This window comes from Penicillium waksmanii (assembly GCF_028829765.1).
Source record: "Penicillium waksmanii strain IBT 27052 chromosome Unknown utg000001l:1.0-4852451.0:1.0-4856178.0, whole genome shotgun sequence".
Lineage (NCBI taxonomy): Eukaryota > Fungi > Ascomycota > Eurotiomycetes > Eurotiales > Aspergillaceae > Penicillium > Penicillium waksmanii.
Window position 1 is genome coordinate 3,352,362 of NW_026643248.1, and position 26,084 is coordinate 3,378,445.

Consider the following 26,084-nt stretch of genomic DNA (forward strand, 5'->3'; position numbering starts at 1 on the left):
TCAACCGGGTGCCATATGAGAAGTGGTATGTGACCAACAGGATGCAGCTAGAGAAATGCCAAATCGAATATAATTCCAAGTTGTCAAGTGGAAGTGATGAAGTTAAAGTGAAGTAAAGTGACAAAGTGAAGTGAAGAAAGGCAATGATAGACAAGAGCACATGATCGCGGAACAATAGTCATCCCGCCCCTTTGCCTCGGTGCGCTTCTCTTCCTCACGACAACTTGACTTCTTGACTTGACTTGACTTGATGTGAGAGTTGATCTCTTCCCGGTTGGCTTTTTCAATTGTTTGACACTATGGCTACTGCTGAAGGTCTTCCTCGCGCGCATGGTGAGTCTCTCCCTTTCCCCACCTCTCGTACCCCAGTGTGCTTGGCTAATCGTTGGGTATACAACCATAGATCGCAATGGTCGCCGTCGCCCATTCTCGAGCTGGATGAAACGTCTCGCCAGTCTCAAGAGTTCCTCCGACTCGGGAAGCCACCGCTGGTCTCACAAACGACAGACAAATAATAAGGGCAAGAAGAGCAACGGTCAAGGCAACAATCCGTACCCGCTGTCCGGGAATATTAACCGCCCGAACAACAATGACTCCTATTCTGAGGCTGGGAATCGCGATGAACAAGGCTCACGCTCGCGAAGTGATCCGTCGCTAGTTTATTCCGCCTACGAGAACCAAATCCATGCGACAAGTGGCGCCAAATCGAATGCCCCGACTATTTCGACTAATGGGGACACCGCGATCTCCGACGCTGGATACTCCAAGGCAGGCACATTGGCGACGGGCGGCGGAGAGATCAGCACCCAGGGTGGAGGAGAAGGGAGCACATTCTCGTCACCTGCGCCTTCAGTTCGATCATTGACTACAACCTTGACAACGGTGCAATCGGCGGCGCCGTCCACCCAACTATACCCCGCGCCGAACGGACAACAAGGTCATTCACATGGCAATTCGACCCAGGGCTCCACCAACCAACAAGTTCAATTTTCACACCAATTTCCGAGCTCTACATCACCCGCCACTGCTGTTCCGTCGCACCTCGTACCCCAAAATCAACCAATGACCTACAACACCGCAACAGCCAACAATGTCCTGACGGATAATGCTTCGATTCTCACTTTGGCGAGCTCGTCCAAGCGACGTCGCCGCAACTCCCTGGACACCAATGCTTCTGTTCGTGCATTGGCGCCATCCTCAGTTTTCGGGGGGAGTCGCGAAAGCTTGCCGTTGAGCGTTCTCAGTGGAAACGTAGTCGAACCATCCAACACTTCGGCCTTCAATGCACAGGGTGTTCTCACCCGACCAAGTGTAGTTGGATTGGCTAGCGCTGAGCGTATCAGCGTTTACTCATCATCGGGTACAGCTCCCATGGTGGGCGGCGCCGGAGAGCGCGGCAGCCACTACACAGGAAAGCAGAACACTGGCACCGGCGATGGAGCAAGTATTCGCAGTGGTGCACCTTCTCATGGTCGGAATGACAGTACCGCTGCGAGCATCACCGGCGTTACTAGCCCTCTTGCTATGGCATCTGGCCGCGTTAGTCGACGGAGCTCCGGATGGGGAGAGATTCCTGGCGATGAGGAGGAGAAGGGGGAGCGGGGTGAAGAGAGCAGAGGACAAGACTGCGGTCTGTCCTGAAGAGAGGCATGAGGACATTTTTGACGAAGAACCGAAGATGAACTAATGCCGACTGGTTTTGGAAGCAAGCAAGGGGTTGGTTGTTGATCTCGTGTCGCAAGAGATGATGACCAAGACCACCAAACGAATTTACGCAAAGTCCGGATTGACTTACTTCGCACCGAAGATATCACTAATGACTTGACGCACGGAAACTAACAAATTGGGGTTCTCGAGGGTTGATTTGCGGCGTTAGACAGTGTTGGGCGTTTCTTTTCTTTTCTTTTCTTTTCTTCTTCTCTCTTCACTTCTTCTCTGGGTGGGAATTTGATACCTTTTTGCGATGAGATCGGTTTTTCATTTTATTCCTCTTTGCATCCTATTTCAATGAGTGCATACATTACAAATTGTACCCTGTATCCATAGCAAGCAAGGTCACGCTATTGTTACTAATTGCTTTTCCAAATGCATCACCCGGTTTCCAAATCATCATTTGTCCATTGCCCTTTATTGCGAGGCAACACCACGTCGTCTGATGATCATCGGCATATCATACTGGTATACGAACCAGGCATTGCGATATGTCCACTCATGTTTTGCGTCCAAAAGTTGAATCTAGAGCCCGCGTTAATTATTGCATCACATAAAGATGTCCCTGAGAGGGACGGCTTTCGATTCACTCACATCAAACACGTTATAGAGGGTGGCAATCAATTTCTTGATTTCCAGCATAGCCAGATAGCGACCCATGCAAATACGGCCACCACCACCGAAAACAAAATCGACGGTGTCTTTCATTCGTCTCGAGCGGGCCTCGAAATGCTCGTCACTCTCGTTTTTGCCCTGGAACCAACGATCCGGGTTGAACTCATCCGCGTCCTCTCCAAACACCCCATAATCTTTGTTTGTCACGGCAGGGTTGATTCCAACTTTCGTGCCAGCAGGGAGGTACTGTCCATCCGGGAGAGTAAATCCTTCGTCTGGCACAACGCGTTCAAATATCATGGCGATACCAGGGTTGACGCGCATTGCCTCGCGGATGACAGCATCGAGGTAGGGAAGATCCCGAATCAGTTTCCAAGGGGCAGGGGTGGGAAGAGAAGCATTTTGCAATTCAGCTGCGAGCTTTCCAGATGAAGAGGGCGACTTGGCTAGGTAGTATAGGATGGCGCGCATCGTTGCGGAACTCGTATCTCCTCCAGCTAAGATGCTAAGCATCAACCAGTTCACAATTTGGTGGTCATTGACCATGTCTGGGTATGTTTCCTTCAGTTGCAGATATTTGTCCAGCGTGTGATCAACTGAGCCAGCAGTGATCGTTTTGTTCGAAAGTTGGGCTTGATACTCGGCGACGACCTTGAAGGCGTATAGAACGCCGGTTAGGGTGGGCTTTGGTCCGATCCGCTTGATGGGGTTCTTGTCTAGAAGGTTGTCGATCCATGGGATTTGAGAGACCTATAAGGGTGGCAATCTAATTAGCAGTGTTGCTAACAAGGTTGCAGGGATGTGATACCTACCGGAGCAAAGTATAAGAGACCATCGGTCGAGTCTGTAATCAAGTTATCGACATCTTTCTCTTGGTCGATGAATCCATAGTGGCGGCCGAAGCTGAAATTTGCAGTGACATCCCAGGCGACTAGATTCCACAATTAGTGAACTTTTTCCATTCGAGCTTTGCATTATCACTCACAGAACCCGATCCATTCATCTGCTGGGCAGACTGTGCCCGCACTGTCACCATCCACGAATTTCATCGCGACTTTTTCCACAAACTTGGTTATAGTTTCATCGATCAGAGGCTCGTATTCCAAAACCTTGGTCATACTCCAGAGTCCACGAATCGGGCGGATATTCTGATTGTGCCAATCTTCATCTTGAGAATTGAAAAGGTTAGACATACGGTGCCCTTCGATGAGGACATCATTCGGTCGGTACATATCACTCTTTATTACGCAAGAAAAGGTTAGCAGAGAAGGATTGCAAATGCGCAAGGGAAAATCCGAACAATATAGTGATTTGTTTCGCAGTACCTTTTTCCACGGATTACGTGTCGAGTAAATCGTTCGAATCAGATTCGGATCCGAAATGCTCACACAATTTGGACCAATTCGCACAGCATCGCCATACTTGCGATGCAATTCAACATGCTTGGTATCTACACGGCCACGAAAGGTGTGAAATGCCCGCCACAGGTTCGTACTTTTGGCCAGTAAAGGGCCGGGTACAGCTCTCAACGGCGAGAGAAAGATATCCCATAAAAGCTTGGTCAAGACCAATAGGCCAAGCGCTGCAAGTCCCTGCACCCACAAATCGCATTGAAGTGAACTCAGCACCGCCATTTTCAGAAGCTGATGTAAATACAACTCCTTCAGCGAACCGGTGGAATGTTCAGGGGGGATTCAAGAATTTCACAAGCTGAAAGTTGCAAGCAGACTAAAGAACACTATAAGTGCGGGGACACGAATTCCAATTTGGTAGCTTCTCATAGGCCACGACGGGCCTCTGTCGCTTGATGCCGAAGGTGAAGAATGGCGTACCAATTGTCCAATGGAATTGTCTGCAAAAAAATGAACAGGGGGTCATGGCGGAGGACTTAGCACAACGAACTCCGTTTACTCGGTTTCCGGCGTTTTGGAAACGCGACTAATGAGTCCCTAGCTATCTTTAGTCAACTTCGTAGCTCTCCGACACGGGGCAGGGCGGGATGTGGAGTACGGAGTTGTTACTCCCCTCGTGGTGAGTGGCTAGCTCCAGCGGAATATTTCCCAGACAGGCTCATGGAGCCTAGTATTCTCATTTTTGACAGCAGCAGCGCTGATCTAGCGTCCCGCAAAGTGTTCAACCGGTTCCCTATTTTGGTGACTTTGCCTGAATAGTTTCTGCAATATTACGGCCATCTGGGAATTCCCAAAGAAAGTCTAGCAAATTGACAAAACCTGTAGAGTGGAGTTTTTGGGGAAAAAGAATTAGTTACCTGACGGGGACGATGCTGGGCACGTTCCCACATCCTCGGGATGACAGGGCCCACATCTGTTTACTCGTAAGCGAAGCTGATGAATTTGATAGATCCTTCGATGATATGATAGGCGCGAAACGCGATGGGTACAGATCAAACTCCCCACCAAATAAGCCGGTTGAGATATCCGAACCAACAGATGGCGCCTGTCATACTGCTGAAAATCGTTAGTCTATGTCGGGAAGTGCCAGGAGAGGAGGAAAGAATTAATCTTAAAAAGTCTTCTTTCGCCCACGGGGTAAGGAGGTGGATTTTCACAGATACATTCTGAGACCTGCGACATCTTAGGAAGTGTAGGTCTTTTTTACAATGGAAAGTGATGTGTCCGCATCATACCTCGCCGAAAGCAGGTCTTCGACAGTCCAGGGGGTGATGTGGGTGATGGCCATTGTCCCTCTGGTTTTTGTTTGCATGAGACTGTATGTGAGAGTGTGTCTGAAACGGGTTTTCGGCTGGGATGATTTTATCATCATCATCGCTATTGTGAGTAAATTTTACCTTTCCAATTTGGACTTCCCCCAAAGATTAACCAGATGGCCATTCCTGTAGTGCTGTTTAGTTGCTTACGCTGCTGTATGCCATGTTGCCTCTACCTTGGGCTTGGGGCGACACCTTGCCATAGTTTCCGAAAAGCCCGAGCACCTCATTGATGTGGCTCTCTTGTGCGACATTGGGGAGGCATTGGCGATTATGGCTTGTACATTAGGAAAGACATCATTCGCCGTGACACTGCTGCGAATCGTGGTCCACAGGTGGATGATTATTCTACTATGGTTCGTGATCGTGACAATGAACTTGGTTAATATTCTCGCGGCATTGTTCATCTTCGTTCAATGTAAAGACCCACGTCATCTTTGGAATCCAGCTATTCCGTCAGAGTGCTGGCCATCCAATGTCTTCACAAACTTTTCTTTATTTGTCGGCGGTATGCGATCCACCTCTTTCCTCTCTTCCATTTCCTTGAAATGGGTGTTCTAACCCCGAGATACAGCCTATTCCGGCGCCCAAGACTTTGTATTAGCTTTGCTTCCATGGACTATTGTTTGGAACCTCCAGATGAAAAGAAAAGAAAAGTTGGGCGTGGCTTTTGCAATGAGTCTCGGCATATTGTAAGTTCCATCTACAAAAGAGATGTTCAGCGCTAAGTCATCACAGTGCCGGTGCTGCCTCGATAGTGAAAACCACCTATCTAGTGGCGCTGTCTGCTAAGTCTGATTTTACATGTAAGAGATCCGCTCGTTAAAGCGACCCTTTTTTGGCTAATGTGAATATTTTTGAAAGGGGAGCTCGCTCCACTGTTGTGGTGGGCCGCTATCGAAGATGGATTGGCGATCACCGCCGCCTCGATCCCTGCGCTTAAACCCATATTGATTAGAGTCTTCCCTGGATCCTCCGCAAGGCAAAATTATGATATGATATCCTACCCGCCGGATTCATCCCAGCAAAAAGTTTTCGATAACGCTCAAGGAGAAACACAAACGGATATCGGACATACAACCATCCATGACGGAGGAAGCCGAGCGGCGGTTCTGGAACCCCAATCACCAGGCAAAGGAGATGAGACCATAAATATGACAACGGAAATTTCAGTAACATACAACAGATCTTGATGGTTACTCTTTGGGCCTGGATATCGACTGTTGAAAAGACTTGCGAATACATGAGAGCTGGCTCCCTGTCCGTAAGAACACAAAAATATTGGTATATTTCGTGTTTGCTAGAATCTGCCAGCTGTCGATGCTATGATTTGTCCTTATAAATTTACTGTGAGCTTTGTCTCAGCCCAAAAAGTAAGAATATAGCATATAGAAAAAAGCGAAAGTAATAATAAAAAGGACCATCTCAGGTGACGTCGTTCTAGTAGAAGTAAATCGGTTTCTCAACATACAATTTCTTGTAATAAATCGTCTATGATTGTATGAGAAGTGGAATTCATGATATAAATGACAATGGAACTTCATTCCCAAATACCTAGTAACTATATCGATGATTACTTTTGAGTCCTAGCTTTCCCCAAATTTCCCCCGTGATCAGCTTCAGGGAATATCTAGAAACCGATACAGGCTTTGTTAGTTCCGATTAGGCCACAGGGTAGTGGGCACTGTGTCGGAGGAGTATTCGGTCAGCCAGTTTAAAGCAGGTAGAGTGAAGCAAAATGCCTGACAAGTAACTTACGCATATGTTAGGACCAGTCGGAGCCGATGCAGGCGGGCAAAGATTCGAACTTAGACAGCACCCAGGCAGGGGTCCACCCGTCACACAAGCTGTACCGCTTGGACACTGCAGAATTGTTCCTTAGCGTCAATAAACCGAAAATTAACAGGACTATTCGACTTACGCATATTCTGGCCGAGGGACAGAAGGGGCTAGTTAACGGGCAAGCCACGCAGATGCCGTTCACGCAACCACCACCTCCGGGACCAGGTGGACACTGAAGAGAAATGTCAGTCTAATTTGAATCGCAAAGCCTGTAGAAGAATATGGCTTGTTGATTTTTATTAGACATACCGACTTGAAGCATTGTCCACAGTTGGCAGTACTCGATGCCAAGTCAACGCATGTGCCTCCGCAGCATGCAGGGAATGTGCCATTGCAGGTAGGTGTATTGCAAGATCCACAATGCATGAGGCTGGCACTTAGATCATAACATGTTCCGTTACAACAAGCAGGGACCAAGCCAAGGCAAGGCAGGGAGAGACAAGAGCCACAGTGATTCACATCAACACTTAGATCGGTGCAGTTTCCATTGCAGCATGCTGGGTTAGCCCCGGTGCAAGGTGGAGCCGAGCAAGAGCCGCAGCGATTGACGTTGGTTGCTAAATCCATACAGGTTCCATTGCAACATGCCGGCTTAACTCCCAGACAGGGGATTGCAACGCATGCCCCGCAGTGATTAACGTCAGAGCTTAGATCACTGCAAGTTCCCAGACAACAGGCCGAGTTGACACCAGTGCAAGTTGGCTTAGAACAAGAGCCGCAATGCATCTTATCCGAGGCCAGATCGGTGCAGGTTCCATTGCAGCACGCAGGTATGACTCCCAGGCATGGGAAGGCTGTGCAGTTGCCGCAGTGGAGGATGTCAGTGCTGAGATCAGTGCAGACCCCAGTACAGCAAGCTGGATTTCCACCTGTGCATGGAGGCGAGACACAGTTCCCACAATGTATCGGACTTGAGGCGAGGTCGGCACATGTGCCATTGCAACATGCAGGAAGAAAGCCACCACAGGGTGGTCCCGTGCATGATCCGCAATGAGTTTTACTTACAGCCAACTCAGTGCAGGTTCCGTGACAACAAGCTGGCTGTAGACCCAGGCAAGGTAAAGCAATACATGCGCCGCAGTGACTGATATTGGTCGTTAGATCTGTGCAGTTCCCAGAACAGCAGGTTGCCGCCGTTGGTGGACACTGTTGACCCAAAGATTTGTCATTACTTTTGTAGAGTGTCTGAAAAATGGAAGAGGAAATCAACAAAAGGTCGCTCGATACTTACACTAGCCAGGCAGGTTCCACAGTGCTGGCTGTCTGAAGCTAGATCGCTACATTGCCCAGAACAGCATGCCGGCTTGAGTCCAAGACAAGGAATAGCAAGGCAAGCTCCGCAATGATTAGGATCATTGGCAATGTCAACGCATCCTCCCAGACAGCATGATGGCTCTGTACCGGTACACTGTGAATGGTGATAGTTAGAAAAATCCAAACTATTCAATGCATGTCATCCGGCCATCGCAATAAAACAGGGTACTAACAGTGGTATTACATTTGCCGCAGTGGTTAGCATCGGTAGCAAGATCAGTGCACTCACCAGAACAGCAAACAGGTACAATGCCTATGCATGGAGTCCCATTACATGCTCCGCAATGGAGTATATCCGAGTTCAGATCTGAACATATGCCGGAGCAGCAGGCTGGATTGACACCCGAGCACTAGTAGCTTCTTAATGAAAGATGCAGGCACATTGATCGTAGAAAGCAATCTCACCTTCAAGCCGCATAATCCACAATTGTTTGCAGATCCAGTCAAATCGGCACAGGTACCATTGCAGCATGTGGGTAAGACCCCAGAGCACTTTTATGGAGTAAGAGTTGATAATGGCCTGCGGTGTGAACCATCGCATATAGAATAGAAAACTTACAGGAACGGCATTACAAGCGCCACAGTGTTGAAGACTTGTGCCGAGATCCATACATACACCTGAGCAACATGCGGGTTGAATTCCAAGACACTAGGGCGATTTCAGTCAAGGAAACCATGGTAGCGACTTTGAAAAACAGAATCTCTCACTGGATTTGCCTGACAGGTTCCACAATGCAGGGTGGAAGAAGCGAGATCTGCGCACTGGCCGGAACAGCAGGCGGGGTTGGTTCCTGAACACTGTATTATAGATAGATGTTAATATAATGCAACATCCAAAGCCAAAACTGGCAAAAGGTGGCATTAAGACATACGGTTGTGGCATTGCATGCGCCGCAATGTTGAAGACTTGTTCCCAGATCGGTGCAAGCCCCGGAGCAGCAACCAGGTAATTGTCCAGCGCACTACCAGGACATCAGCTGGGTGGTTGAATTTAATTGGAAGGCTGGAACGCACTGTCATGCCACAGTTCCCACAATTAAGAGCATTGGAAGTTGTGTTCACACAAAAGAAGTTGCAACATGACTCGCCAGTCGGGCACTGTGGTATGTTTAGATTACTTTCTAATACATAAGTGGGAGGCACAAGTTTAGCAACATACAGGTTTCCATGGAAAGAAGGAAGCGCATTGAATTTCTAGATCATTGCTAGCTACAGCCGTTGTACTGACGACAGTGATAGTTGCGCTTGGTGGCCTTGTCCTCGAAGGTTTTGCAGATGGGCTCAAAGAGGGCTTCTCAGGTTTTGCTTCAACATGACAAAACGAAGAGAATAAAATCCCTACATTCAGACGGTCAGGCTTAGGTAAAATTGGAAAGCTTTTGATTAATTCTTACCAAGGAATAACAGAAAACTTAATGCTCTGGCCATGATTGGTGACGCCAGGCAGGAAATAGATGGCATCAGCGAGGTTTCAGATGAGGTCAGTCCTCGGTTTTAATCGCCTCCTAATCGTTCAAGGATTATATATCAAGTGGAATTTAAGACTTTAAGAGGCTAAAATAGAAGTTCAAAAACCTTCCACATGTTAACTGATAACAAAATGGTAAGGTCGAATGGGTTGATTCTATATGCTCATTGTGTGACCCTCTCGAACGGGTCCTACCCTCTACTCGGATAAAGATTTTTGTGGCTATGGTGGCGATAATAGCTATGCCTAGCCTAGTCTCTACAGATCTGCGTTGTAGTTACTCATTTAGATCGTATTCTTCGGCACGTAGTCTAGAGTTGAAGCTAGTGATGTACTCACGAAGTAGAGCAATTCTCGCCGAGTGACAAGGCGTATCTATTACAATCTGCTTAGATATGTTACACAAATTGAGATTATACCGATACTAACTCACCATGCCTTTGAAAGCCCCTGGCGGCAAATATGAAATACTATCCAAACGCAGGATATTGCCTACCTTGAAGCTTACTAGTACTAGTGGGCCTTGTGAATGTAAAACTCGTAGATAGACCGTCCGAAGATATATTCAGCACAATTTCAGAGCTAACCCATGTATTTGAGCCCATTAGCTATACGAATCGTCTGTATCACACCATGCATCGTCCGATGACACAGTTGCAGGGGAGGCTGTGCGACCTTGGATCATCCTCGCAGCAAACTTGGAAGCGACAATCGATCTTATATAGTAATCCCACTTACATAACAATTTGTAAAACCGCGCGAGCTCGTTCCACCTAGGCAACTGCTGCTACAATTCATTATGCAGCGTATCCTTTGATTCTGGATCTGGATCGTCTCGGCTACTTTTGAAAAATGAGCTGGGTACACCATGCCAAGGCCAATGCCATTTCGCTTAGGGAGCTTCTGTAATATCGACAGGGGGTCATTGACTCGGCTGCTAAGATCACTATTGGTGAGAACTTTGAATTGATAATCGACTACGTTCGTTATGCAAAGACTTCCTATGCCTGCACATGAATGCTGCTCACTATTAATTGGTCCCAGCGAGAGGTTATGATCAATTTAGGTAAGATATTTATAGAGGAAAGAAAGGGCTGGATATGGTTTCTGATATCCATTGAGCACCGGGCAGTTCATTTTAAATATCTATCAGAGAACGATCGGAGGCTTAGAACCTCGGTGACAACTACTATGATCAAACAACCAAGTAGGCTTCCATATTCTTATAGTGGGTCACAGTAGGTTTAGGAGCCCCAGAGGGAGGCCAAGATGGAAATTTCATGTCACACATAAGGCTACCCCCAAATAGAGACAAATGTCATAAGAGCTGTAATAAACCTTCTGAATTTATACCCCATAACCTTCAGCCCCCCCAATAAGGATAATTGTGATATCAAGGTGACCTGGGAAATATGAATGTTACTTCAATCCGCCAACAGGCGCAGTTCGAAACTACCAAGGACTTGTCAGCCAACTGGTTAATGAACGCTTAGCCACAGCAAGTTTGAAGATCAACTCTAGCGCCACAGTGCGCTACATATGTAGCTCTACGTAGGGGATTTCCTTATGACGGGTGGGGGGGTTCCCCCTTTGACTGCCGCCGCTTTAGTGAGGACGCTCAGACTCAGACTCACTGAGTAAAACTCAGTCCGGGCTCAGAGTCAGTGAGCTGTAGGATTAAATCACGTAACGGGCGGTCAGAGTCAGTGATCGCTCACTGACTCGCTCAGTAACTCTGACTAAATGATCACTGATTGCTCAGAGACCCCCCAAGGCTATCTATTGAGCACCTAGCCTAAGCTAAGGCTATACCAAAATAGGTGCTCGCCCCATATTACTTTTGGGTCGGAGGATAATTTCTGATAGCCCAAAATAAACCTTAATTTCGAGAGACTTATAATACAACTCTTACTTTTTACAATCCCTGATATATAAAGTCAAAGAAACTAGCTAAATAACGTAAAACTATAAGCACAGTCCCTAATTACCAAGTAAATTATATATAGAAGTAATTAAATTAGATTCGGCAACCTGTTGAACCTTCTGATTCTTGTTCCTACAATATATTTATATGTCCGACATGGAACTCGATTGGAATAATAGACAAATTACAGAGGCACGAATATCATCTCGCTGCGGAGTGGTGTCGAAAATAGAGTTTATCCGTAGATGGAAAATTACCCCGCTCGAGCCCAAATGATCGCCGCGTTCCCCAAGAGTGAATATCAATGACCCTCGAAGGTTCCAAGATGAAAGCTGAATGCAAGACATTCAAACCTTCGGCTCGTGACCAGCTAAATGGCATTTCTAAGAAACAATTCCAAGTTTCTTAAGTTCTATGAAACTGACGTTGGGCCGAGTGTATTCTGCCTCAAAAAGGTCATGGTTAGTCCCGTATCCGTTTTTGGGGGTGCATGTATCTGCTCCATTCAGGGGGGTTTTCTCCAGAGCCATAGAGAAAGTTTCCCACCTCATCTGAAAGCTTGATGAACCTCCCCGGCCACCTGCGCTGGCCTTCCATTGCGATCGCGACGGTCGGTTGTAGTGACTGATCTCTCTCAGTCCAATCCAGTTCCTCTCGCATCCTCTCTAGTAGACCAGTCAAACACAATTCATCAGAGGGGAACTCGATAAATTCTAAGTCAAGAGATCGTAATGAGGATGGTGCCGATTTGAGTATGTCTATAAACTCCGACGTATCAATACTGAAATTAGAGAGCGCCAAGTGAGACAGGTTCGGCCACTGCTTAATAGGCAGAACCTCCTTCAGGGGAATAGATGGATCCTGAAATGGAAAGTCAGACCCATTATTGTATGTAGTTGATAAATGAACATGGGTTAATTCCTTCGCCAGACTCATAGCTTGACGGAATAATCCGCTTTGGAATCCTGTCCAGATACCACTGCTGCCAGTAAGCAAAGACAGATGAAGACGCTGGAAGCCCGGAAGTTTCATGATAGACGCAAACTGATTGTATTCCTCACACGGCCGGTCGAAAATCAAAAAGTTTAGTCCGGTGTGGAGTTGCTTGGAATCGAAGCTCAGCTGGGAAACATTATGCTTCTCCTGTGACAAAAGGCGAAGAACAATCCGAGCCCCTCTCCATAGCTCCTTGTAGTCATCGGTTACCTCAGACCACGGTAGCGGCTCGGCAACCTGAGAATCAACGGGATCGTAGTGCCATCCTCGCGGAATCGGATAGTTAAATCCGTATGGAAATTTTCGAATCATAGGTGTCTCGTACAGAGGAGAAAACAGCCAGCCGTGGGCCGCAGGCGTAACGGTCACTTTTTTGAGCCCAGGGAATCGCTCAAGGCCGTAAAGAAAGGCTATTTTGTCGTCCTCAGATTTTATCACAGTTGCCTGATCATCCAATAGTTGCTGATAATACTTCCAGCAGGCTTTCAACGGCATCTGGGCATCCATCTGGTGCTGACGTGCAACCTGGTCAGGTCGGTTCACGTCGCGGTATTTCCGATGCTTAACTGTATAGCGGTTCTCTTCACATTGCTCCGTAAACCAGATAGGACATCCCTCATCGGATTTAATTTCCATGCGTTCGGATTCGATGATTGGACGCATGGATTCCCATATCAACGGCGCGACTACAAACCGTGCGTCGTCCCAGATGAGTTCTCTGATTTGGTGGCGAAACTTTGGATGGTCGGCTATAGCACGAAAAACTTGGATGTTCAACGAGTTGGCCGAAAGAAAAACGCGGGAGGAGGAGAATGGTGAAATCTCGCCGAGGGCTTTACACGTCAAACGCAAGGACTTGACATCTTTGTTTGGCAGAAAGGACACAATGGATGCACTCAATTCAGGGGGGAAACGCAGAAACCATGAGCTTTGTGTTGCCATCTTGGAAGAGTAGTGAATCCCTGAAAGATATATCAATGGGCCGAAAATTGCGAATTTATTAAGAAGTCAAAATGTGGGTGAACCCTCCACTAAAATAGGACGGTGCCCCGAAAGGGTCCAGTTTCCGGCTGAGTGGAGTGGACTAGAAACCTTGGAATTAGCGGGGACTAGAGAAACTGAACTAAATGAGGCTAGACACCTGGGCTTCACCCGCGTCATGTAATATACAGTGCCCTGAAACGAATGCCCTGAAACAAACGAAGTGAGAGAAAGGGTTTACTATCGCCCGCAGGATAACTTTGTTGTCAAAAACTTTATCTTTGATGTTGCTGTTAGCCAAATCCTGTCTTCTGATTCGCTACTTTGACCCACTGCCCTTCTCTGATTTACTACCTCCTCGTTCCACGCCCTCTTCTCATTGATGCTCAAGATATTCGCGCTTCGGTTTAGTGTTGGCGGCTTTTGCCCTTATTTACTGGCTCTTTCCTCTATAACCCTAACAGCTGGCTTTCTAACCCTAGCGTCCGTGCTTCATACTTGCTGCTTATTCGTTGTACCCTCAAGTTCATTACTTGCATGCTTTTGCTACGCACTTCTTTAAGATCTTCTTCTGGTTGGTTGCGCACCTGTGTCGTGTTCAGATACACCGCTTCTTATTTTTCATGCTCTTCTGTCTGAAAACTTTCGGCTCTACCCATCAATGAAAACCAGGGACGGTCTACTATATACCGATTCCTTTAATGCTTGTCAGCTATATATCCTAGGGCTCATGGTCGATATGTATACCAAAAATCATACCCAAGCCCGGGCCTTTATAACGGGGGAGAAAAAAAAACCATATGAAATATCAGATCGAAACCCATCAATGCAGACTCCACCAACACCAAGCATGACAAAATCAAAGGCTCATAACTGAGCTATTAATATACCCAGGGGCTTGCTGGAAGTTACCATAAGTACAGGATTTAATAAATAGTATGACAATTGGAATTAATTTGCAGAAAGTTGCCACAAAACTGACAAACACGGCGAGATATACGCTCGCCGCCTCATAATGACACCACGCAACAACCGGCGCATCTCTTTTGTCACGAAAAAGAAGAAGAAATTGAAATGGACTGGTTTTCAAGACGCTTTACTGCTGACTCCACAAGACATGTCTCATTCCTTAAGTCCCCCTGAGAATCTAATGAGCCCGAGAATCCCGAACTGAGGTGGATCACCAGAATCGTTGCTGATGACTTGTAGAACGAGGCCAAAGAAAGACGTAGCAAATATTCTCTACAAGGCATTTTAAAGGCCGTGCGCTATACAAGTTAGCCACCTGCCTCTTGCTCTACCGCAAAGCAGGCATCGGGCTCTGGGGATTCCGGAACACATTATCCGGGTCAATATCCCCTTTGATCCTTTGCAGACGAGCCAAATTAGAGCCCCAGTACGCCTCGGCTCCATTAGACATGAGAGGGTCAACATAACCCGGGTACGCAGCATATGGATGATCATCGGGGGTAATCAGCTTGTTAACCCGATCCAAGAAATCAATTTGAGTCTGAGAGACTGAGCCCAGAAGATTAATCGAGTAAGACTGCAACCAGAGCAAGACGTCACGATGGGCATATGCAGTCGCGTCAGTCGGGATATCATTCGTATATCCGCCCTGGAAGTCGAATAGCAGGAACCAGATCAGTGTTCCCTTGTCCGCGGTATCAATATACTCGAAGAGGCTGTCGATAGTCTCATTGCTCATGAGATTCTTCGGTGTCCAGGCTGTAGACTTGGAATAGAAATTGGAAGCGACTCCTCCTCCCAGCTCTAACGCGGCTTCTTCGGCCCAGTCGCCTACCAGACCGAGCCAGTCCTGGAAAACAATAGCAGTACCATTGGCGCCTGGGAACTGACTTCCGATATCGAGAGCCTCGTACTCTTCTTCCGTACCGAAAAACGTTCCCGTGATTATAAGTGTGTCCTCCAACAAGGTAAGCGTAGATGCCAGCTTACGCGTAAGCTGCGGGTTGGAAATATATGCCTGCCACTGTTTGAACAGACTAGCTCTCTCTTGCGTACTCCCTACCTTGAGTGTGTACTCGTATTTAACGGCAGTGCCGGGCTCAGGCTCAGTGCGAACGGTGAACTCGGTAACAATACCAAAGCCAGAGGCCGCGCCCTTAATTGCCCAGAACACGTCTGCGTTCTCGCTTTCTGATGCGTGCACAATACTTGAGTTGGCGAGTACCACTTCTACCCCCACAATGTGGTCAAGGGCGGCCCCAAACTGTCGAGATGTTGGTCCTAGACCTCCGATGGTGAAGTGTCCACCAGAGCCGACTTGCGGACAAGTCCCGTGGGACATTGCACGCCCTCCAGCATCGTGCAGACGCTGCGTCACATCTCCAAGTAGCGTTCCACCTCCTATTGTTGCTTGCCAGTTCGTGTTGTCCATTGAGAATTGTTGCAGGTTCTTGAGGTCGACGACAACGGCACCGTCCGTTCCGCCGAGACCTAGAAATGATACACGTTAGCAGTCTATTTGGAGAGAGAGGATGTAGCGATCCTGTACAATAATTGGCATAGCTGTGCCCACCACTCTTAGCCTGAACATGGTATCCATTATCTGATGCACATTTGACAATCGCTGCGACCTGATGCGAAGAGGTAGGGAATGTCACAGCAGCAGGAGTCACAGGAATATTCAGGTTGTAGCGATTCACATTAGCGACTTGATAGAATGGGTCTCCAGCGAATGCAACACGGCCGCTGTCAGTCAATGCGTACTTGAGACAAGTCTTCAGCTTTTCCTCATTGCTGTTACCGGCAACGGCAGCCGACGCAGTACCCAGAGTGAGCAAAACATTTCTTAAAACCACCATTTCCCTCGTATGCAACAGAGGACAGAGAGGACAGAGAAATTGAAAGAAAAAGAAAGAAAGAAAGAAAAAAAAAAGCAAGAAAACGAACAATAACCTGAGTTAAATCCCTCAGGCCAATTGAGGAGAAATGCAAGGATATTTAAAGACGGCTTCATGCGCCTTGACCTTCACTGCATTCGGTGGGTCAAGCTGAAAAGAAAAAGCGCAAGCCACAAAGACGACCTATTGTGGGGACCTCCAAGAGCGAAGATCATAAGAGCATCACGCAAATCATCTCTGAAAAAGCCATCGTTAAATCGGTCAAAAGGCGCCGGTATTGACAAAATTTAGCCCGCGTGGGACATTTCAGAGAACCAAGCGTTCGGTTAACACCGTCCGAGAACGCCATCTCTTGACCTGCATTGTACAGACCGGGAAAGGGATTGTCGGAAAAGCTCGGTTCCTGCACGATCGGCTCGGGGAATTGCGAGTCCGAGCCAAGATGTACTCCTCCAATAGGTTAGTGGCGGGACATACGATTGCGGGGGCCTTTTGATAAAAGGACATTTGTTCCTACTGAGACAGACAGGGTCCAGCGCACGGCCGTGATTGGCGCTCTATTTTCCTACAAGAGTCAACGCTCAAAGGAGTGACAGGTCCCACTAAACTGGATACCGAGGTGAGGTGGGCTTGATGAAGAACATGTGTTAATGAATAGGGTTGAGTAGCGAAGCAGTGAATAAATACATGCCAGTGGGAATGAATAGGGGGGTATGGAGAGCGCTGGAACTTGTGAATTATAGATTTAAAATTCAACATACGTCCAATATTAGCAAATCTCGAATATCTATACATCGTCTTTAAGCGTACAGTTTCATCAAAGTAGGTTTCTTCGTTTCCAACGAAGTAAAGCTGCAATGACCCTTTTGCCCATCATCTATACCCCCAAAACTCCCCATCGCCCAGTCGGGTGACATCGTAGTCTCTCCCCATTTTACCAGACCTAAAACAGCCGTTTCTCCAACCTCGTCCCTGGGGAGGTGGCAAGCTGCGCTGATAGCAACACTAGTGGACCCAGTGACGGGTACGGTGGATTTGAATTTCCGGAACGCTAGCACAATAAGGACAAGCACCATAATTGAACCGACAATGATGGACAGGAAGATCGGGCTGGAGGAATAGCCGAGAGAGCTGATTTCAAGTCCTGGGACGGGTTCATTTGCCGGATCGTATGTGATCAAAAGGAGGTAGAAAATGCTCTGCGAGACGAGCCAGTGCAGGGTCATGTAGAGCACCAGAATTGGCACACCGTATTTATATGGGATGCTGAGCCAGTAAGTTGAGCGTTGTTGGCTGCCCTTGACGGGCCAAGTGACACGCAGTGCCTTAGAACTGGCACCGTACGAGCTGTATTCTCCCGCGGCTAGCATGCTGGTTAGCACGGCATTGTAGCAGTAGTAGCTGATGGTGATTGCCAGCTGCGGTGTGTTGGCGATGACCACGGAGGCTAGCATGGTCAAGCCCATAGAGTTACCACCGATTATGTTATCATCAGACATGTCGACGTCTGAGCTGAACCAGTTCTTGAATGTGTTGGCACTTATCCACTTTGTGCCGCCGTACATGCCAGCACTAAGGGAAAGGCTGAAGAGCAAACTTCCGACAATAATGCAGAGAAAGCACCTGGATATAGAAAGTGAGTATTTCCACGAAAACAAGCGACGTAGAGGGGAATGAGGGGAGAGATCAAAAGCCTTACATGAAAAGAGTTGCAAGCCATCGCCACCCACTAGCCGCTCTACCCCAGAAGCTCCTCTTTTTGAGACGCCTATAAGCGATAGGATCGCTCTGTTCATTCTGCAGAACAGCCTGGAAACCAGCCTTGGTAACCTTAGCCCAGCCACCCCTTCTCACATCGGCTCCCGCAATCCAACAAAGACCCTTAGTCGTAGGATCGGGCTTTTCCATGAAAGATGCCACGGCATCACCAACAGTAAGCAGAGGTGGCGAACGCGAGCGACCAATATGTGCTGCTAGAAACATGGCCGCGATTTTCGCAAATGCGGCAAGCATAATGGTCAGGCAGATAGGCGGACTATAGAGTAATTGGCAATGTTCCTCGGCCCGGATAACGAGACACTCCTCAATAGGCATGACGGTGGTGCCAAAATAATTTTGCATCACCTCCCCAGTTGTTTCGTCGTAAAACGTCGAACGCACATCGTTGTAAGCGAGACAGGTGGCGTTCGAGCCCTTGTAGACAGTTTGATTGGCATAGAGGTTTGCTTCCAAATTATCGCCGTGGAAGTAAGTAGCCGATGTCTGGATGTCGGTGTTATCGACAAGAGTCATTAGTATGGCGGAATCGCCTCCCAAGCTGACAGTTAGATTTGATGCAAGCGCAACGATTCCTCGGATTCCTGTTGCGGTTGTCTTGACCTTGGCCGAACACTCCGACACAGAGATGCGGTCGTAGTTCTCGTTTGCAATTTCCTCGATAAATGTGGGCCAGCGCATTTGGGACGTGAAAGTAGAGGATGCGATAGTAGGATCTGCGAGACTAGAATCCATATAATAGTACCTACCGCCGCGCGCAGGACAGGAGAAACACCTCTCCAACGCTGGAGTCGTCAGTTCGTGCACATTTGACGAGTTGAGATCCTTAGGACCGACAACAACGCCAAACTGATTCGTTGATAAGGATTCAAAAACCATCGAGTTATACCTAACCAGATTGATAAGATATTAGTGTCTCTGCATATAGTAAGGGGGTGAGATTGGAGAACTGTGCCCCAAAGCTAGAATAAGAGAAGAGAAGAGAAACTCACATCAAATGAAAAGGCGTAGCAGTGAACAACAAAACAAGCCAAAGGCCCAATCTCGACTTTTCAATAGCGAAAAGATTATTGACGCTCGCACTGCCAATATCAAGCCATTTCCACTCCGCGTGATGAGCATCAACTTCCTCCCTCGTGGGAGCCACAAGAGTCTGCATACAATAATTGCTCGCGGCAAGAATACACGTACTGAGAACGTTGATAATCAAATGCAAGGCTGTGTCCCATCTCTTACACACCCCGCAACTACCCCGGTAAATCACCGCGGAGCTTCCAAACGCAGGATTCTCTGGGAATCGGCTCGCTAGTCCCGCTGCGACGGCGATGAATATCAGGTTTAGGAGGAATACAATGGTCCCGGCCTTGGCACACATGTAGACTCCATCAATCCATTGTGCTTTCCGCTTTATGGGGGTGGCGGAGGGGGGAGGAGGATGAGCTCTCCACATCTTCTAATTTTTGATCTCCTTTGCGGTGTGAGGATTGTTCGTCTCCGGCGGCACCACTGCCTATTTCTAGGAAGGTGACATCTTCGTTGGAGGGTCGCTTTTTTATGGAAGATTTGCTGGCAAAGGTTGATTGACGGGCGAAGTCCGAGAAGGAGGTTAAGGAGGAGGAGAGCGAGAATGCGGAGGGTTGGGATCGAAGACTGGGGGCGTTGACAAGCTCCACTTGGTCATCATTCTGACCTTGACCAATATGCGAGACCCCCTGATAGCGTTTTCTCGCGAATATTGATTTGGTGTGTTCCCATATCTGTCCGACGCCGTAATTGCCCATCCCTGATCTTCACCGCATTCAACTTAATTGTCGATTCCGACCTCGTCGGGGACGGGGTGGGTGTGAGGCGTGGAGGGAGAAGGAGGAGGGCTTCCAAAGGCTGGGGGAGAATGAGGAAGGATAGTGTGAACCATTTGAAGAATCGTGAAATTGAAACGAGGTGATTTGTTGAAGAATACCGGAATGGAATGACACGGCACGAGTGCATTAGCATTTGGCCCCCAAATGCTAATGCACCAGCTCGTTAATTGTGGAGATGATGAGAGTGTGGTGCGCTTTGATATCGGGGCATCGGGTTGATTGGTCTGTTCTGCACAGAGACGAATCCCATCAAAAGACATGACTTCGCTTTAGTGTATCAGGCCATTGCATTTTTTTTCTCATCGAATTTGAGCCCATGAGTTGTGACTGTCGTTCTGCAGTTGTGGCAGAAATCTCCATTCCGTGCTTGGGCGTGGACTTGACGTTGGGGCCGCGGACCCTCAGCCCGTGGACCCTCAGCCCGTGTTCAAGACACACCCATCGAGAATACAGTCGCTGAGATAGTACTGTATTCATTAAAGAGTGGCATGTCGTCATCATAAATTTAGACTAAAGCGTTCTTTCTTATCGTATTTTGTACGAAAAACATGAGTACTAACTACTATATAGGTACACCATGAGGCTCTGATTAAAGTTGACACCATGGGGGCGAATACCTCTGGTAACCTTGGAATGGATTCGATGGATCTTCGAATTTCTCGCGTTCTCGCGTTCTCGCGTTCTCACCTGATTTGTATTCCGTAGATGCATGTCAATGCTGAAGGGTATAAGTTCAACAAAGACCATAGTCGCCTCGGCAAGAACTACGGCCCTACTGATCTTTGCGAATAAAGGTAGAGAAGATTGTCTATTTCGATACAATTGCACTGTAATATCATCACTCATGGTCGTCTGCCATCATCAAGTCTGCAGATACGATCTGAGATCACGTAAGGAGGGCTGCTGGGGGGGGGTAAAATAAGAGGAATATCCAAGGGGCGCTTAAAACATATGAACAAGAAACTAAATGATGACAGACGAGTCCAGAACCCGGTATAAAATCGTTTTCCACCGTGGGCCTGTTCCCCATCGTCATACATAGCAGCAGGAGGGCAGAGGAGACAAAAAGCAGTGCGAGTGCCAATGACAGAAACACGGGAAGGGGGGGGGATTTTTTTTCGGCTGAGGGATTTTTGGGGTTTGCCCTCAATTTTTTCGCTTTGGTTTGATTATTTTGATTTGGTGGTACTTCACGCGAAAGTTCCAACGCCGTGCTTCGACTCGGAGGTACTTGAGTCGGTGTTCTGGGATGCCAGGAAACTCTTGAACATGTCCGAGATGGCTTTCTCGGATTGCTCGTTGCGCTCTTCGGTGCCGTTCTTCTCCATGATCAGGCCGCGCAGCCAGTGGTTCTCCAGCTCGAGCTGTGAGACACGAGCCTCGAGGACGTCGCTCTTGTCATTGGTCTCCTTGAGCTGCTTCTCCAGTGCAGCCTCGCGCATCTTCTTCTTCACGCGGAAACGAGCACTGGCGGCAGTGTTGCGACGACGCTTGTCCTCCTCAGCAACGTTGCGGGCGGCCTCCTCAGCACTAGCCTGGGTGGACTTCTGGGTGTGCTTGCGCTTGGGCCCAGCGGCGGGGGTGGTGGGTGACACGGCGCTGGATGCCGGAGTCGGAGCCGCCTGAGGGGCAACCAGGGGTGCTTGAACAGGAGCCGGGTTAGCCGCAGGCACGGCGGGAACCGCCGAGAAAGGCTGGTTCTGCGCCGGGATTTGCTGAGCATTGACCGAGCTGAAGTCAGGCTGGTACTCGGGCATATTGCCGAGGCCATCTACACGAGAACATAGTTAGCAAGCCATCGCCGCAAATCTCAGCATCACTATTGGTCGCATCGTGGGATCGGTAACCCGTATTGGCCATATTGGGGGTTAGGCGATCACGTGGAATGGCGTAATAGCGGAGTGTGTTCGCGTCTGCGACAAGGCAATTTCCCACTCGTCGAGTTGACTGGTGTGTGAGAAATCGAGGGCCCCCAATAAACAGAGTTCCAAGCGCCACCGCGTGGATGCCCTGCAGGGCCCCGAAAACCCTTATCACCAAGGGCCAATTGATCGACGAAAGTGCTGCGACCAAGGGAAGACGCACAATTGTGCGTCGAAAAGACGACATCAGCCCGATGCCCTAGCCATGCAGCGAGCAAACTCGAGCATATGAACCAGCCAATCAACGATCCGACGATCATTGCAAGGATCATGCAGGTATGGTTCCATGAAGACGTAGGGCAGAGGGGTATCACGGCGGCTTTCGAGGTGGTATGTCACGGTGTGGTGTGGTATTGTCGGAGAGAATATGCCGTCGAGTCTTCCAACCATTGATGCGACCAATAGAATGCAATGAACAATCAAATATCAAGACCAAACTCACCTTGAAGGAAGTCCAAAAACTTCATGTCGGCATTTTGAGACTGGTCGGCGGCAGCGAGAGTCTTGTCATCCACGGAGTCGAAATGAGGCAGGCTCAGGTCGGTAAACTTGTCGAAATCGAAGAACTCGGTGTTGGTGAACAGAGCCAGTTCCTCATCGAGGTTGAGGGTGGTCTGTTGCTGCTGCTGTTGCAGGGCCTGGTCGTAAGGCGACGGGATGGCGTTGAGGTCATCGAGATATTGAGAGAAGTTGGGGGCACGGCGCCCGTTGTAAGCGGCCATGATGACGGTTGTCGAGATGATAGACCTAGGTGATATGGAGGGGTATTGTTCTGAGGGAACAATGAGGCAATCGCAATCGCGATGGGTCAAAGAGGCGTGACTCGGGCGCGCCGGATGCGGCTCCGGTCTATGAAATGTTCGGCAACGCAGGCGATGAGGGCGGTGGTTCGGTGGATGGTGTTGCGCGGTGATTCCTTAACGATGAAGGAACCGGGGATGATGGGTAGGGAGGTGTAGGAGGTGAGAATGACGAGGGCGAAGGCGAGGAGGGCGAGAGTGAGGGCGAGAATGAGTGTGGGTGAGGGTGTGGGCTTCGGCGTGGGCGGGGCCAAGTGGGTTTTTCCTTTGAGTTTCGGTGGGGATGAGTAATCAGGGAGTAGTAGGAGTACATAATCAGATTACATAGGGTTTACGTAGTATACTACATTGTATCTAGGGTAGTAGTATATTGATTGATCAATCAGATCAGATCATATATATGCTTCGATCTATATTCCAATATATATCATACTGTGTAGACAGTATACACTGTATACTGTATACTACCTTAAGGTATACTGTACACCTTGTCACCGAAGATCGGAGCCCACAGGGGCGAATCCACGGAACCCACTTGGGGGGGGGGTTACTCGCTTACACACCAGTACCAGTACAAGAAGAGTACTGGAGGTACTCCGTATACCCCCATGGACTCACCCAATATTTCATAGAGTATTATAGTATTCATTAATATACAGCTTCTCTACTCGTGATCACTCAAATACGGTCTCCTGCATCTGCATTGAGGAAGTATAAATAATCAATACTCCCGCGACATCCGCGGGAAACCCTGTTCATGTTGGATTTGTAAGCCCGCGACCGGCGTGAGATTCCATGGTTCCCTCCTGCTTCTTCCGACTTCTCTCCGATCTGCAAACTCCCTCGGAGTATACTATGCACCAGGCAAGCATTGATGCGACAATAACCCAGTCATACAAGGAATCACCAAATATTCGAATTCATACTAGTATACCTCCACACTGACTGCTCCAGTCGTGCTCAAAGCTTATTGACAGGGATTTCGGATTTTGGATCTTGGATTATAGCCTAAACCGAGTACTATTCCCCCCCCTCTTAGCCTCAATTGTAAGGGTCACGGTCTCTTGGCATCCACGAGTGCGGGGGCTTCCTCATGCAACACACCCATTGCTACTCTTGGGTTGTCTCTATGCTCCCCCAACGTAACAATGAAATCCATCATCCCATTCTTGAGACAGGACTCATTGCATTCATTGCAATTAGATTCTTTCTGAATGCGCAAATTGACCAGCGGCCGCATCGAGAAATCACGTGTAACCTTAGCGGGGCGAGTGTGCAGAGTGCGCACGTGATGATAGCTTTCTATCAGCACGTGACATTTGATTGTTGACATCCCATCAGATCCCATCCTTAGCAACGGCTGCACAGCCGTCGCGCGCATTGCATTTCCCAACCAACGACAACTATGCAATAGACCAGGCGCTGCTCGACTGGTGCCGTTGGCTTGAACTGCCGCAATCCCATCATCTACACACCATCAATTCCTTGACCAGCCATGGCGCGCTCAAGGACGGTTCGCGCTCCGACAACCGCCAGCCTTCCAAACAACTTGCGCATTCCCTCAACGACGCCCTCCCTCTCAAAGACCCTAGGCAAGCTCTCCAGGCCAGCCTTGCTGGACCTCGCTATATCATGGCTCGGAGATCGCAACGTGGAATCCTTCCCCCCATACCTCCAACCCTCAGACACAAACAACCATGATAACGAAGAAACCCTCCCATACCCCGCCGCCGAAACCCTCGCAGAGGTCCGAGAAGCATACATTGACCTCCGCGACCGAAGGGGCGGAAAGCAAGAGATAATCGAACGAATCCTCGAAGGTGACTGGCGACACGGCATCACCCTCCGACAACTCGCCATGGCCGACCTGCGCTACATGGACGACCGCCCAGCAAGTCTCCGCTGGACAGCAATGGAACTAGTACGACTAAACGACGACGGAACATCAAAGTCAAAACGCACCCGTGATACAATATCGATCGCATCCGAGGACTGGTCCGCAAACATCCCCCGTATCCAAGCAGCAAGCTTTGTCAAATCCCTCCACGCCGAAATCGCCCCTCTCATAAAAGCGCACTACCACCTCTCACGCTCCTCGACACTCCCCCTCACATTCCTCCGAATCTTCATAATTGACTCTCCCTACCAAACCCCCCGCCAACAACCCGAAATCTTCACAGACGCAACTCGTATCATCTACATCGCTTTCCCAGACAGCTGTCCCTACTTCTACACATCATCAATAACCTCCTCCAACGCTTCCGACAGCAGCTCAGGATCAGGATCACTGGCAACAGACCCCCGCACACTCCAACGTCTAGTCCGCGAGGCAATCCCAAAAGCTCTCTCCCGTCCGCACCAAAGATTCACCCTAAAACCTACAGCCCTCGCCGCAAAGAATCTCCAAACTCTCCTGACACTCCGCGGACCCGGCCGCTCCACCTCGTCGAATGGGGTATTTAGTATTTTCGCCGACGCAGCGCTAGAAGGAAGCCCGTTGGACCCGCGACCGTCGAATACAGTCCTAGCCGAAGAGCATATGCGCGGACGTGAGTCTGTGTCTTCCATGCATGATGATAAAGAGAACCATACGCACGGTCACAATGATGCGTCGAAGTCAGCACGTCCGGCCAACAAAAAACGCCCGTCTGGTTCCGGCACTGCGGCAATGACGGACGGGGCTCTTTCGCCGGATTCCAAGAAGAGGCGGTTAGCTGTGGAATCTCGGTTCGGGACTGTGGGGTGCTCAGTTACGCCTGCGCCGTTGGATAGGCTTGATATTCGACTTCTGGATACACCGGTTGCGGAGGGAAATGCAGATGCAGATGCCGATCGGAACGCTGCGAATCTGGCCCCGGCCGTATCGCTCACTTTCACAGGGTCGGATGTTATTGGTGGGATCCGAAAGTTGGCGGAACTAGGCGTGGTTGATCCTGAGCGTATGCCTTCATGGATGACTGGTGAAGATGCTGTTAGTACGGCTTTTGTTCGTGGGGGAAAGCGTCTCCATGTCGAGCGGGGATAGTCATGATTGATCTTGTCTGTTGTTTCATCTGGTATTCGGGTCGGGTTCGGGAATCGTGATACCCATTTGATTAGTTTCTTCGAAATAATTCATATCAGTCCACTTTTATGGCCTTTCATTCTAAAGCCGAAGTATTCTTTCTAGTCCCGCTTGTGTAGTCACCGGTGGCGAAGGGGGAGACTTCACTGATTCATAGTAGATAAAGGAGGAGAAGTTTAGTGATAAGAATAAAATATGCTCGCTATTGGATATCT

At 48.7% G+C, this 26,084-nt stretch overlaps 8 protein-coding genes across 8 annotated transcripts; 3 read left to right on the forward strand and 5 right to left on the reverse strand.

Annotated features, from left to right (window-relative positions):
• Positions 1–299: 299 nt before the first annotated feature.
• On the forward strand, positions 300–1,641 carry N7481_001227 (uncharacterized protein; the record flags this gene model as incomplete). Its single annotated transcript, XM_057260446.1, has 2 exons — positions 300–333; positions 404–1,641. 2 exons carry the CDS (start codon positions 300–302, stop codon positions 1,639–1,641), a joined length of 1,272 nt encoding a protein of 423 aa, XP_057128278.1.
• Positions 1,642–2,127: 486 nt separating this feature from the next.
• On the reverse strand, positions 2,128–3,959 carry N7481_001228 (cytochrome P450; the record flags this gene model as incomplete). Its single annotated transcript, XM_057260447.1, has 4 exons — positions 2,128–2,235; positions 2,305–3,075; positions 3,138–3,256; positions 3,311–3,959. The coding sequence occupies 4 exons, from the start codon at positions 3,957–3,959 to the stop codon at positions 2,128–2,130; spliced, it is 1,647 nt and encodes a 548-aa protein (XP_057128279.1).
• A 986-nt stretch (positions 3,960–4,945) lies between these two features.
• N7481_001229 (uncharacterized protein) lies at positions 4,946–6,246 on the forward strand (the record flags this gene model as incomplete). The annotated part of the gene is made up of 5 exons (XM_057260448.1): positions 4,946–5,119; positions 5,186–5,561; positions 5,628–5,745; positions 5,792–5,859; positions 5,918–6,246. 5 exons carry the CDS (start codon positions 4,946–4,948, stop codon positions 6,244–6,246), a joined length of 1,065 nt encoding a protein of 354 aa, XP_057128280.1.
• Positions 6,247–12,063: 5,817 nt separating this feature from the next.
• N7481_001230 (uncharacterized protein) lies at positions 12,064–13,539 on the reverse strand (the record flags this gene model as incomplete). Its single annotated transcript, XM_057260449.1, has 1 exon — positions 12,064–13,539. One exon carries the CDS (start codon positions 13,537–13,539, stop codon positions 12,064–12,066), a length of 1,476 nt encoding a protein of 491 aa, XP_057128281.1.
• A 1,336-nt stretch (positions 13,540–14,875) lies between these two features.
• On the reverse strand, positions 14,876–16,406 carry N7481_001231 (FAD-binding oxidoreductase; the record flags this gene model as incomplete). Its single annotated transcript, XM_057260450.1, has 2 exons — positions 14,876–16,038; positions 16,097–16,406. The coding sequence occupies 2 exons, from the start codon at positions 16,404–16,406 to the stop codon at positions 14,876–14,878; spliced, it is 1,473 nt and encodes a 490-aa protein (XP_057128282.1).
• Positions 16,407–17,245: 839 nt separating this feature from the next.
• N7481_001232 (uncharacterized protein) lies at positions 17,246–20,002 on the reverse strand (the record flags this gene model as incomplete). The annotated part of the gene is made up of 5 exons (XM_057260451.1): positions 17,246–18,068; positions 18,145–18,945; positions 19,006–19,110; positions 19,214–19,626; positions 19,670–20,002. The coding sequence occupies 5 exons, from the start codon at positions 20,000–20,002 to the stop codon at positions 17,246–17,248; spliced, it is 2,475 nt and encodes an 824-aa protein (XP_057128283.1).
• Positions 20,003–21,273: 1,271 nt separating this feature from the next.
• Positions 21,274–22,727, reverse strand: N7481_001233 (putative bZIP transcription factor (MetR); the record flags this gene model as incomplete). The annotated part of the gene is made up of 2 exons (XM_057260452.1): positions 21,274–21,854; positions 22,448–22,727. 2 exons carry the CDS (start codon positions 22,725–22,727, stop codon positions 21,274–21,276), a joined length of 861 nt encoding a protein of 286 aa, XP_057128284.1.
• A 1,573-nt stretch (positions 22,728–24,300) lies between these two features.
• N7481_001234 (CENP-N/CHL4 family protein) lies at positions 24,301–25,830 on the forward strand (the record flags this gene model as incomplete). Its single annotated transcript, XM_057260453.1, has 1 exon — positions 24,301–25,830. The coding sequence occupies one exon, from the start codon at positions 24,301–24,303 to the stop codon at positions 25,828–25,830; it is 1,530 nt and encodes a 509-aa protein (XP_057128285.1).
• Positions 25,831–26,084: the final 254 nt, after the last annotated feature.